Here is a 13,765-nt window from a genome sequence, read left to right on the forward strand (position 1 = left end):
GAGCGGCTGATATCAGTCACACATATGATGTAATGTCTCTGGAGGATATAATAGTGCAGGAGTGTTATAAGAGGAGCGGCTGATATCAGTCACATATATGGTGTAATGTCTCTGGAGGATATAATAGTACTGGAGTGATATAAGAGGAGCGGCTGATATCAGTCACACATATGATGTAATGTCTGGAGGATATAATAGTGCTGGAGTGATATAAGAGGAGCAGCTGATATCAGTCACACATATGATGTAATGTCTCTGGAGGATATAATAGTACTGGAGTGTTATAAGAGGAGCGGCTGATATCAGTCACATATGATGTCATGTCTGGAGGATATAATAGTACTGGAGTGATATAAGAGGAGCGGCTGATATCAGTCACATATGATGTAATGTCTCTGGAGGATATAATAGTGCTGGAGTGATATAAGAGGAGCGGCTGATATCAGTCACACATATGATGTAATGTCTCTGGAGGATATTATAGTACTGGAGTGATATAAGAGGAGCGGCTGATATCAGTCACATATGATGTAATGTCTCTGGAGGATATAATAGTGCTGGAGTGTTATAAGAGGAGCGGCTGATATCAGTCACACATATGATGTAATGTCTCTGGAGGATATAATAGTACTGAAGTGATATAAGAGGAGCGGCTGATATCAGTCACACATATGATGTAATGTCTCTGGAGGATATAATAGTGCTGGAGTGATATAAGAGGAGCGGTTGATATCAGTCACATATGATGTAATGTCTCTGGAGGATATAATAGTGCTGGAGTGTTATAAGAGGAGCGGCTGATATCAGTCACATATGATGTAATGTCTCTGGAGGATATAATAGTGCTGGAGTGTTATAAGAGGAGCGGCTGATATCAGTCACATATGATGTAATGTCTCTGGAGGATATAATAGTGCTGGAGTGTTATAAGAGGAGCGGCTGATATCAGTCACATATGATGTAATGTCTCTGGAGGATATAATAGTGCTGGAGTGATATAAGAGGAGCGGCTGATATCAGTCACACATATGATGTAATGTCTCTGGAGGATATAATAGTGCTGGAGTGATATAAGAGGAGCGGTTGATATCAGTCACATATGATGTAATGTCTCTGGAGGATATAATAGTGCTGGAGTGTTATAAGAGGAGCGGCTGATATCAGTCACATATGATGTAATGTCTCTGGAGGATATAATAGTGCTGGAGTGTTATAAGAGGAGCGGCTGATATCAGTCACATATGATGTAATGTCTCTGGAGGATATAATAGTACTGGAGTGATATAAAAGGAGCAGCTGATATCAGTCACACATATGATGTAATGTCTCTGGAGGATATAATAGTGCTGGAGTGTTATAAGAGGAGCGGCTGATATCAGTCACATATGATGTAATGTCTCTGGAGGATATAATAGTACTGGAGTGATATAAGAGGAGCGGCTGATGTCAGTCACACATATGATGTAATGTCTCTGGAGGATATAATAGTGCTGGAGTGATATAAGAGGAGCGGTTGATATCAGTCACATATGATGTAATGTCTCTGGAGGATATAATAGTACTGGAGTGATATAAGAGGAGCGGCTGATATCAGTCACACATATGATGTAATGTCTCTGGAGGATATAATAGTGCTGGAGTGATATAAGAGGAGCGGTTGATATCAGTCACATATGATGTCATGTATCTGCAGGATTTTAGCACTGGAGATGTGTGATATAAAGTAGGGATCATGGGGTGGGGACGTTTCTGGACTTCCTGTCACTCATCCCATTTAAGAACACTACAGTCAGCCTTTCGCCAGCCTAACATGGCTGATAACAGAAAACAATAGATTGTATTCAACTGCCCAGTTAATGGATGTCAGACGAGTTGCAGGGTTAGTGTCCCTTTAAATACTGCAAATAGTTAAGGTTTAAAGTGAACCAGATGTGTCCATGATAATATGACGTCCATCAATCCTGCAGTGGACAATTTCCTACCTCCCTGTGGATCAATAGACTTGCGCTGGTCATCTCTCTGTGTGAACTGGACACCAAGACGCCGGCAAACATCTACTGAGATCACAACCAGCTGTGGACGGGAATGTGCCCCGGGGCGATAGAGGAACCCCGAGAGCCTGTGAGCTCATGTGTCAACCTGTCCAGTCACCTCACGTGCCCTTAAATCACCTCTGATGGAACCTATAAAAGTCATCCGCTACATCTGCAGAAGTCAGGTCCAGATGTGGAGAGGGTTGTAGAAGATATTAGACAATTGCTTTAATGGCAACTCCCTAACGTGACGACCGGACCGATCCAATATCATTCCACCGGCTTGGTGAAGACGGAATTCCCTTTGGATCCCTGATGGAGAATTTCTGCCGTAACGTTACATTCTGGAATCGCTATTTAAGCAATTGCCTAATATTACCCTATGCTCTAGCCGCGGTCCCATGTTTTTCTTAGAGGATCCATTTATGCCAACTCTGTCCTATGTAAAAGGAGCCGTTGTATCACCTCCACCCGGATCTGGAGTTCCTCTGACCCTCCGCTCAGATTCTCCGTGCGGATATTTATGTTATTCCAGCACCTCATCACTCTCTCTCTTTGCGCTTTATGGCCCCTCTTAAGCTCGGGCCGTAAAAAACAGATTTTCTTTTACCCGGTCGTCTCCTAGCGCCAACTTCCCAATGAAACCTGTGTGTCCTCTGCCAGAGATTAACTTCAGGATTTCTTAACCGAAACTTTGGGCAAAAAAAAAATGAAAAATGCGATCTACACGGCAGGTAAATGAGAAGGCGAACGTATAAAAAAGTCATATGCGCTCAAAATATGAACACCCCTCTTCTTCTTGAAATGGCCCCTTTAAAAAAGTTTTTTCAACTGTTACTATTTGATTATGAACTTGACGCATTCTTTACATTGTTGAGCTGTGGTGGAACTACAAAGCCCAGCATGTCCGCTCAGCCATACAGAGTCAACAGTGACTCGTCATTCCACCGAAGCCAGAGAAAGGAGAACGCGCATCTTTAAGAGGTGGAAGACGACAGATTCTGTTCTCACAGCACAGACAGTGGAGAAAGTTTATAGGACGAGAGGATCCGGATCTACTGCGCTAGTGTCACCCAAACCAAAACGTATCCGCAAGATATTCTAATAACGCAAGAAACGGACAATCCTGCTGCTCAACCCGAAATGTCCAACAGTGATGTATCAAAGTGTAATAAGAGAATCAGCAACATAAACGTCTCCATATTCTGATACATAGGGGGCAGTATTATAGTAGTTATATTCTTGTATATAGGGAGCAGTATTATAGTAGTTATATTCTTGTATATAGGGAGCAGTATTATAGTAGTTATAGTCTTGTATATAGGGGGCAGTATTATAGTAGTTATATTCTTGTATATAGGGGGCAGTATTATAGTAGTTATATTCTTGTATATAGGGAGCAGTATTATAGTAGTTATATTCTTGTATATAGGAGGCAGTATTATAGTTGTTATATTCTTGTATATAGGGGGCAGTATTATAGTAGTTATATTCTTGTATATAGTGAGCAGTATTATAGTAGTTATATTCTTGTATATAGGGAGCTGTATTATAGTAGTTATATTCTTGTATATAGGGGGCAGTATTATAGTAGTTATATTCTTGTATAGAGGGGGCAGTATTATAGTAGTTATATTCTTGTATATAAGAGCAGTATTATAGTAGTTATATTCTTGTATATAGGGGGCAGTATTATAGTAGTTATATTCTTGTATATAGGAGCAGTATTATAGTAGTTATAGTCTTGTATATAGGGGGCAGTATTATAGTAGTTATAGTCTTGTATATAGGGGGCAGTATTATAGTAGTTATATTCTTGTATATAGGAGCAGTATTAAAGCAGTTATAGTCTTGTATATAGGGGGCAGTATTATAGTAGTTATATTCTTGTATATAGGAGCAGTATTATAGTAGTTATATTCTTGTATATAGGAGGCAGTATTATAGTAGTTATATTCTTGTATATAGGGGCAGTATTATAGTAGTTATATTCTTGTATATAGGGGGCAGTATTATAGTAGTTATATTCTTGTATATAGGGGGCAGTAATATAGTAGTTATATTCTTGTATATAGGGGGCATTATTATAGCAGTTATAGTCTTGTATATAGGGGCAGTATTATAGTAGTTATATTCCTGTATATAGGGGCAGTATTCTAGTAGTTATATTCTTGTATATAGGGGGCAGTATTATAGTAGTTATATTCTTGTATATAGGAGGCAGTATTATAGTAGTTATATTCTTGTATATATAGGGGGCAGTATTATAGTAGTTATATTCTTGTATATAGGGGGCAGTATTATAGTAGTTATATTCTTGTATATAGGGGGCAGTATTATAGTAGTTATATTCTTGTATATAGGGGGCAGTATTATAGTAGTTATATTCTTGTATATAGGGGGCAGTATTATAGTAGTTATATTCTTGTATATAGGAGGCAGTATTATAGTAGTTATATTCTTGTATATAGGAGGCAGTATTATAGTAGTTATATTCTTGTATATAGGAGCAGTATTATAGTAGTTATATTCTTGTATATAGGGAGCAGTATTATAGTAGTTATATTATTGTATATAGGAGCAGTATTATAATAGTTATATTCTTGCATATAGGGGGCAGTATTATAGTAGTTATGTTCTTGTATATAGGGGCAGTATTATAGTAGTTATATTCTTGTATATAGGAGGCAGTATTATAGTAGTTATATTCTTGTATATAGGGGCAGTATTATAGTAGTTATATTCTTGTATATAGTGGCAGTATTATAGTAGTTATATTCTTGTATATAGGGGCAGTATTATAGTAGTTATATTCTTGTATATAGGGGCAGTATTATAGTACTTATATTCTTGTATATAGGAGCAGGATTATAGTAGTTATATTCTTGTATATAGGAGCAGTATTATAATAGTTATATTATTGTATATAGGAGGCAGTATTATAGTAGTTATATTCTTGTATATAGGGGGCAGTATTATAGTAGTTATATTCTTGTATATAGGGGGCAGTATTATAGTAGTTATATTCTTGTATATAGGGGGCAGTATTATAGTGGTTATATTCTTGTATATAGGGGGCAGTATTATAGTAGTTATATTCTTGTATATAGGGGGCATTATTATAGTAATTATATTCTTGTATATAGGGGGCAGTATTATAGTAATTATATTCTTGTATATAGGAGCAGTATTATAGTAATTATATTCTTGTATATAGGAGCAGTATTATAGTAGTTATATTCTTGTATATAGGGAGCAGTATTATAGTAGTTATAGTCTTGTATATAGGGGCAGTATTATAGTAGTTATATACACTTGTATATAGGGGCAGTATTATAGTAGTTATATTCTTGTATATAGGAGTAGTATTAGGCCCCATGCACACGACAGCAAAAAACCTCCGTTTTTGCGGACCACAAAAACGGAGCCATTCACTTTCATTGAACACCGACACCTTTCCGTAGCACTACGGAAGGGTGTCAGTGCCGTGGAAATGTTCTGGGAATTATGGACCATGTCCGTTCTTTCACATTTTGCGGGCCGTGCTCCCATACTTTGTATGGGAGCACGGCCCGAAAATGCGGCTGTCAGTCAGCGGCCGGCCGTGCCCACAATCGCGGGCCGTGATTGCGGGCACGGTCGTGTGCATGGGGCCTTATAGTAGTTATATTCTTGTATATAGGGAGCAGTATTATAGTAGTTATATTCTTGTATATAGGGGGCAGTATTATAGTAGTTATATTCTTGTATATAGGGGCTGTATTATAGTAGTTATATTCTTGTATATAGGAGGCAGTATTATAGTAGTTATATTCTTGTATATTAGGGCAGTATTATAGTAGTTATATTCTTGTATTTAGGGGGCAGTATTATAGTAGTTATATTCTTGTATATAGGGGCAGTATTATAGTAGTTATATTCTTGTATATAGGGACAGTATTATAGTAGTTATATTCTTGTATATAGGAGTAGTATTATAGTCGTTATATTCTTGTATATAGGAGCAGTATTATAGTAGTTATATTCTTGTATATAGGGGCAGTATTATAGTAGTTATATTCTTGTATATAGGGGCAGTATTATAGTAGTTATATTCTTGTATATAGGGACAGTATTATAGTAGTTATATTCTTGTATATAGGAGTAGTATTATAGTCGTTATATTCTTGTATATAGGAGCAGTATTATAGTAGTTATATTCTTGTATATAGGGGGCAGTATTATAGTAGTTATATTCTTGTATATAGGGACAGTATTATAGTAGTTATATTCTTGTATATAGGAGTAGTATTATAGTCGTTATATTCTTGTATATAGGAGCAGTATTATAGTAGTTATATTCTTGTATATAGGGGGCAGTATTATAGTAGTTATATTCTTGTATATAGGGACAGTATTATAGTAGTTATATTCTTGTATATAGGGGGCAGTATTATAGAAGTTATATTCTTGTATATAGGGGCAGTATTATAGTAGTTATATTCTTGTATATAGGAGGCAGTATTATAGTAGTTATATTCTTGTATATAGGGGGCAGTATTATATTAGTTATATTCTTGTATATAAGAACAGTATTATAGTAGTTATATTCTTGTATATAGGAGGTAGTATTATAGTAGTTATATTCTTGTATATAGGGGCAGTATTATAGTAGTTATATTCTTGTATATAGGAGGTAGTATTATAGTAGTTATATTCTTGTATATAGGGGCAGTATTATAGTAGTTATATTCTTGTATATAGGGGCAGTATTATAGTAGTTATATTATTGTATATAGGGGGCAGTATTATAGTAGTTATATTCTTGTACATAGAGGCAGCATTATAGTAGTTATATTCTTGTATATATGAGGCAGTATTATAGTAGTTATAGTCTTGTATATATGAGGCAGTATTATAGTAGTTCTATTCTTGTACATAGAGGCAGCATTATAGTAGTTATATTCTTGTATATATGAGGCAGTATTATAGTAGTTATATTCTTGTATATAGGAGCAGTATTATAGTAGTTATATTCTTGTACATAGGGGGCAGTATTATAGTAGTTATATTCTTGTATATAGGGGCAGTATTATGGTAGTTATATTCTTGTATATAGGGGCAGTATTATAGTAGTTATATTCTTGTATATTAGGGCAGTATTATAGTAGTTATATTCTTGTATATAGGGGGCAGTATTATAGTAGTTATATTCTTGTATATAGGGGCAGTATTATAGTAGTTATATTCTTGTATATAGGGAGCAGTATTATAGTAGTTATATTCTTGTATATAGGGGGCAGTATTATAGTAGTTATATTCCTGTATATAGGGGCAGTACTATAGTAGTTATATTCTTGTATATAGGGGCAGTATTATAGTAGTTATATTCTTGTATATAGGGGCAGTATTATAGTAGTTATATTCTTGTATATAGGGGGCAGTATTATAGTAGTTATATTCTTGTATATAGGGGGCAGTATTATAGTAGTTCTATTCTTGTATATAGGGGGCAGTATTATAGTAGTTATATTCTTGTATATAGGAGCAGTATTATAGTAGTTATATTCTTGTATATAGGGGCAGTATTATAGTAGTTATATTCTTGTATATAGGAGCAGTATTATAGTAGTTATATTCTTGTATATAGGGGGCAGTATTATAGTAGTTATATTCTTGTATATAGGAGGCAGTATTATAGTAATTATATTCTTGTATATAGGGGCAGTATTATAGTAGTTATATTCCTGTATATAGTAGCAGTATTATAGTAGTTATATTCTTGTACATAGGGGGCAGTATTATAGTAGTTATATTCTTGTATATAGGAGCAGTATTATAGTAGTTATATTCTTGTATATAGGGGGCAGTATTATAGTAGTTATATTCTTGTACATAGGGGGCAGTATTATAGTAGTTATATTCTTGTATACAGGGGGCAGTATTATAGTAGTTATATTCTTGTACACAGGGGGCCGTATTATAGTAGTAATGTTCTGTAGTCCTGATGTGACGTGCAGGACCTCTCACCTCCAGTAGTGCCGCTGCTGGGTCTCCCTGCAGGCTCTTCCCAAGCTTATCAACCTCATCCAGGAGAAAAACTGGATTGTTCACCCCGACGCTCTTAAGCCCGTTGATGATACGCCCGGGCATGCTTCCCACATAGGTGCGTCTGTAAATGGAAGCCGCCCACAGCAAATGGTCAGTACACTTTCTAAATGGCAGCAGATGTATAATATGACGTGAAGCTACAGATCCATAGGCTCCAATATGTTCAGGCTGCTGCTCAGTAACCGAGGACATGGCCCACAGGTGACAACAACGGATTATGTGGTTATATGTGGGGGGTGGGGGACAGGGGACAGGTGGACTCCTTCACTGCAGCAGCGGAGATGATGTTCCCCGCAGTATATACAATATATATCACAGATAAGGATCTGCTGCCCTATCCCCATCTCACCGAGAATTCCTTACATGAAAGATGAATCTACACCGCAGGACTGACGAAGAATGTTTATAATGTAAAATCACAAGATGCAGGAAAGTGAACTCCCGCTGCTGCGCAGGTATTAACACTTTATATGCTTATATTAAGGCTGCGTTCACACTTTGCGGTCAGCGATTATCTTGGTGAAACTACATCGCAAAGACCGCAATATGACCATGACGTGTGAACTCCGCCTAAGTTCTCCACACTGACTTTTTAGGCTGAGTGCACACGTTGCGGATTTGTCACAGATTTTGTTGCGGATTTGACGCAGATCTCACCCTTTAGCATTTTAAAGGGTAAAATCTGCAATGAAAATCTGTAATGTGTGAACTCAGCCTTATAGGAAGTCAGATAAATAAAAGATTCTGCAACTTTATAATAGGCTTTTGAGTCAATGGCTCAATATTTTCAAAATCTCTGCTTTCTTTCAGTGAATGGAATTATTCCGGTTTACATCCAGATGCTAATAAAAAAACATCAAAAACGAATATTTCTCACCGATGAGGGTTGTTTTTACAATTATATGAAATCCAGACAACCCTCTAGGAGCTAAATAGATTAGCAGCACAAATGTCTCTCCTGTCCTGATAGTTTGCTGCAATGTATCAGTGCAGGTTACAAAAAAAAAAAACACAAAAAAAAAAGCATTTAGAGAAGGTAGAGGAAGTGGACGAAAGGAAAGGGTTAAATCTATAACTTGATAAAATGTATCAATGTAAAACATTTTAAATGTATCAGTTGCTTTATCTCACAGAGGATTGTTTAGATTGGATACAATTGTAACGAAAACCTCAACTGAGAGCAGGATCAGCTTTGTATGGATGTATTCACGCGTCAGTCAAATCACGATATGACCGCATCTTGTAAATACACCCTATGGATTTCAGCCTCTGGATCTAAACACAAATGTTCTCTGCGCTTACAATCATTCACTGACAGTAAGCAGAGAGTTTGAAAATGGTGAAAAATCAAAACAAAATAGAAAGTTTCATAACTTTTCGTTTTAAATTAAGTTCTATAAATTGGAAACCGCCGAGGCTGGACGACTTTAGGCATTATGTAATAATCAGATTATTTCCCCCATTACGCGAGTGCCCAGTGTGGGGACGTGACCCTAAGGACGGATCCTGGGCACATTGTGAGGTCTGAAATACAAAGATCCAGCGTAATAATAGAGAAGTGAAGGTAGGCCGGAACGTGTCGCTCAGCAGCGCGCTTGTTCTTTGCTATTTTGCGGTGAACAGACGACTATTCATCGGTCAGCGGCGGACGGTCGCAGCATGTGATCAGCCGCGGTCCAGTTACGAGACTTCGATCACGGAGGGCACGCTAAGGAGCTGCACATTTACTTCATTCTGATTAGGCTAAAAATCAATGTCCGGACCACCGTACCTGTGTCCGCGGATATCGGACTGATCGCAAATTCCTCCCAGGGCGATCCGGTGGAACTCTCTCCCCAACGTCTTAGCGATGGATCGTCCTACACTGGTTTTCCCAACTCCCGGGGGTCCCACGAAGCACAGGATGGGACCCTTTAAATTGTTCTTCAGCTGACGGACGGCCAGATACTCCAGGACCCTCTTCTTCAGCTTCGCCATGGCATAGTGATCGTTATCCAGCAGTATTCTGGCCGCGCGGATATCCAGACGATCTACAGAGAAATTCATAGAGGGGAGAAATAAAATGAAAACATTTATAAAAGGAGCTTCTGCTATGTAGAACTACAAGTACCAGCACGTCCTGTACTAGCCATGTTCACGTATCTGTTATGTATGCTCAGAATTAAACACCGGGGGCTTTACCGTTTGTGGAAACTTCCATCATTTCCTCGCTTCTCCCCCCATGTCACATCCCTTCCAGCTTTTCTATCAACCCGTCTGGTGTTTTGCGCCGTTAATTGGGATCACTTAATAAGAATACATTAATTTAGGGGTGTGATGTCAATTTATGACATCATTATGGGGTAGCTCCGCCCCTTAAAGGGGTTCTAGTAAATAACATTTAATAGGCAATATTAAGATGAAGATTAATGTACATTGTGCTCCAGATCTGGAGACAATCATTTTTTATATGTGGTATCAAAGGAAGACATCAGGTTTATCCATGGGAGGAGGGGAAACCGCTTCATCCTATCGATCTTCTGCTGTCAGGAGATGATCGTCCATACAGTACAGTAATAAAAAACCACAGACCTATATATCCTGTAATACTGTGTGTGAACCATGTTCTATAATACAGATCGCTCCCTGATCAGTGATCTCCCAGAACAGGATCTTAGAGCAACGCTGTCAATCATACTGAAGCCCCACCCACACTCAGCTCCTCACATTGTAAACATTGGGCACGCCATAGAGTTGGCAAGGACAGAATAAGCAAGGATTTTATTACTTAACCTGCATAGTTATTATACAACAGTTGGCAAATTGATGTGCTGCAGCTTGCTTACACATCATGCTTGCCCGACTGGCACTTCGGTACTTCAAAAAGGATCTGTCACCTCTCCTGACAGGTCTATTTTAGTAAATCCTTGTATTCCCAATGTGATAAGGAACAAATTTTCTTAGAATAATGCGTTGTGCCTCTGTTATTCCTCCTAGAAATATACGAATAAATTCTCAACTGGGTGTTACCATTCCCCTTGTCAAAGGGGCGTGTCTTTACACAGTCCCACTCTGTCAGCCCTGATTGGACACTGTCAGTCTGTAGGGACACAACCCCAACTGGTAACACCTAGTTGTCAATTTATTCATACATTTCTAGGAGGAATAACAGAGGGACGGCACAACACAGAGTCCTAAGAAAAGACGCCCCAGAATTGTTATTTCATGTGCAATACAATTATTTACTAAAAGTCAGGAGCGATGACCGGTTCTTTAAGGAAAATGACACAATTTCCCAGATGGAGTTACTTTGTAGCCATCTATATAGTGTGATGCTCCCTATGATTTCCTATTGAAACAAAATATCAGCACATGTAGTTTGTTAAAGGAGAAGCGTCCCTTTAATGGAAAAAAATATTTGGGTGTCAGCTGCACGGTACAAGTTTTGCAACCCGGTCACCCCCCCCCCCCAGGAGAACGTCTTACATCGGGGCGCAGGGGTGACTCGTGGGAAGTAAAGCTGGAGAACGCGGATTTGCCTCATCCTCCAGTCCTTTTCATGTCACTTTATTAATTTTACATTTAGGATCTGGACTCCTTTGATCTTTGAAAAAACCTCGGCTTAATACAAATCCTTCTCCAGAAATCTTTGTGTCATGTCCTGAACAATGGGGCTGTGACGCTCCCCGGTGCAGGATTAGGTGGGGTCTTCTGCCGCAGAGAGAGACATTCGTGGATCTTTAATTAGGGGTCTTGCAGCAACCAAGCGGATTACTTCACCACCGTCTCCTTCCAATTAAAGGACGATGGAAGTTTCAGTCCAGACACATTGGTCCCATAGTGAGAAGGGTTAGTGACACCTTGATGATCTAAGTGGGTAGGGTAGTAATGGGGGTAATTCTGAGAGTTACATAGGTGACACATTTAAAGACTACTTACTCCTTACAATAAAAAACAGCAACCCTAAATTATCAAAATATTATCCGATCCTGGGAAAGTTGGGTGACAGTCATTATAGCCATCACAGCAGGGAATGGCACCCTTTCCTGGACTGATCAATCTGTCTGGTTACGCAGCGATAGTCACCTGGCTCGGCGTTACCGCATAGCAAGGCGAATTTACCGATCAGGAGTCCGGGAAAGCTGGGTACAGACACCTGTAGTAACTGATAGTTCATCGAATAAATGACAACTCAGTTGATTATTTTTAGATAGAAATAAACTGGAAGGGTATAGAAGGTCCCTTATCGTATAATGATCAGATTATTAGCTTTTCAGGAGTCTGGAAAAGCTGGGTGACAGCACCTGGGGAAGCTATTTGCAGCCTATTTGCGATCACCCAGCTTTCCCTGAATCACTACAGACAATAACACGGGGCTCGTTTTTAGGTCTGTGTCAGACGGCTGGAATGTCGGGCATCTCCTGGGAATGGGGCGATGTTTTCCTCGGTCGGGCGGCCCCTGTGCGTAGTTAAAGGTTCCTCCTCGCTCTGCGGAAACAATGAGCTGGCTCCGCACCAAACTTCTGTCTGCTGTTCTCCTGCGCTTTTATTTTATTTTCCTGAAACCGCAATGTTGATGGAACACGGACCGCCGCGAAAAAGAACGAAAAATCAGCCGCCTCTGGGAATGTTTACTTTTCTCTTTCTCCAGTGATTCAGATAACAGGCAATGATTACAGGGGGGGGGCAAATGTCACCAAACTGGGCAGGAGAAGGGGGCTAATACTTTACACATGATCTGTACACAACGTCCGATACACTAGGAAGATAGCAACTCAAACATAGCCATAAAATGGACCATCAAGCAATAAAACTGCACCCCCTAGTGGCCTTATTTCAGTAAAATTCCTTTAAATTGGCATCCATAGGACCTGATGGGCGCCGGATTGGCAGATATTCTGCATTAACGTAACAAGGTCATACATTAGTGTGAAAACCTGGCATCATGTGACATATTACAGGAATTTTACGGTCAATCCGGCCATACACGTTACATGAGCTGTCGGGTGAATGCTCATTGGCCGACAGCTATTCCTCCCGACTCCCGTATACACATGTGCGCTCAGCTCGCATGTTTATTCAATCGGGAAAGGGGAATACACCGCCGCCGCCAGACACTTCGGGGCCACTTTCATCTAATCTGTATATGTGTATGGGCACTTGAGGACTATATGGAATCAGGTGACTAATTTAAAAAAAATATTTAGTGGCATATAGTATAAGCAACTTATTGTGGACTTTCTTCCACAAGGTTCTAAAAGCTCCTACAGGTTTTATATGACCATTTGATAATCCGGAAAATCTGATAATCCGGCACTTATTATGTCTACATAATGCCAGATTAAAAGAATCTTACTGCATGTCTGAAAGGAAATGCTGCAAAGGGTTCTGCAACATTCAACAAAATAAAAAAACAAACAAAAAACAAAACAATACATTGTATCTATTGTGTATACACATCAATCCGATCCATTCAAAACCAAGGCGCACCGCTATTGCCGGTCACTCTCCAATCTAAACACGGGCCCCCGACTAGCGATCCTCCTACAGTCCCAACCAGCCCAGGAATCTGGAGGAAGGGGGTCGACAACACTACACAATACACAATACACAATACTGCACGCAACGTGGATCTCTCACACAACAAGAATCCCAGATTTGTC

The 13,765-nt window shown here is 39.0% G+C and overlaps 1 protein-coding gene across 1 annotated transcript in view; it reads right to left on the minus strand.

The window, feature by feature from the left end:
* The window catches only part of LONP2 (lon peptidase 2, peroxisomal), a 62,845-nt gene that overhangs the window by 34,249 nt on the left and 14,831 nt on the right, over nt 1-13,765 (minus strand). The window contains exons 7-8 of the mRNA XM_075838385.1: nt 9,895-10,153; nt 8,043-8,184 (exon numbers count right to left, since the gene is read on the minus strand). Coding sequence (XP_075694500.1) covers nt 8,043-8,184; nt 9,895-10,153 — 401 coding nt within the window. The remainder of the gene's footprint in view (nt 1-8,042; nt 8,185-9,894; nt 10,154-13,765) is intronic.

This window comes from Rhinoderma darwinii, chromosome 9 (genome assembly GCF_050947455.1).
Source record: "Rhinoderma darwinii isolate aRhiDar2 chromosome 9, aRhiDar2.hap1, whole genome shotgun sequence".
Taxonomy (NCBI): Eukaryota; Metazoa; Chordata; class Amphibia; order Anura; family Rhinodermatidae; genus Rhinoderma; species Rhinoderma darwinii.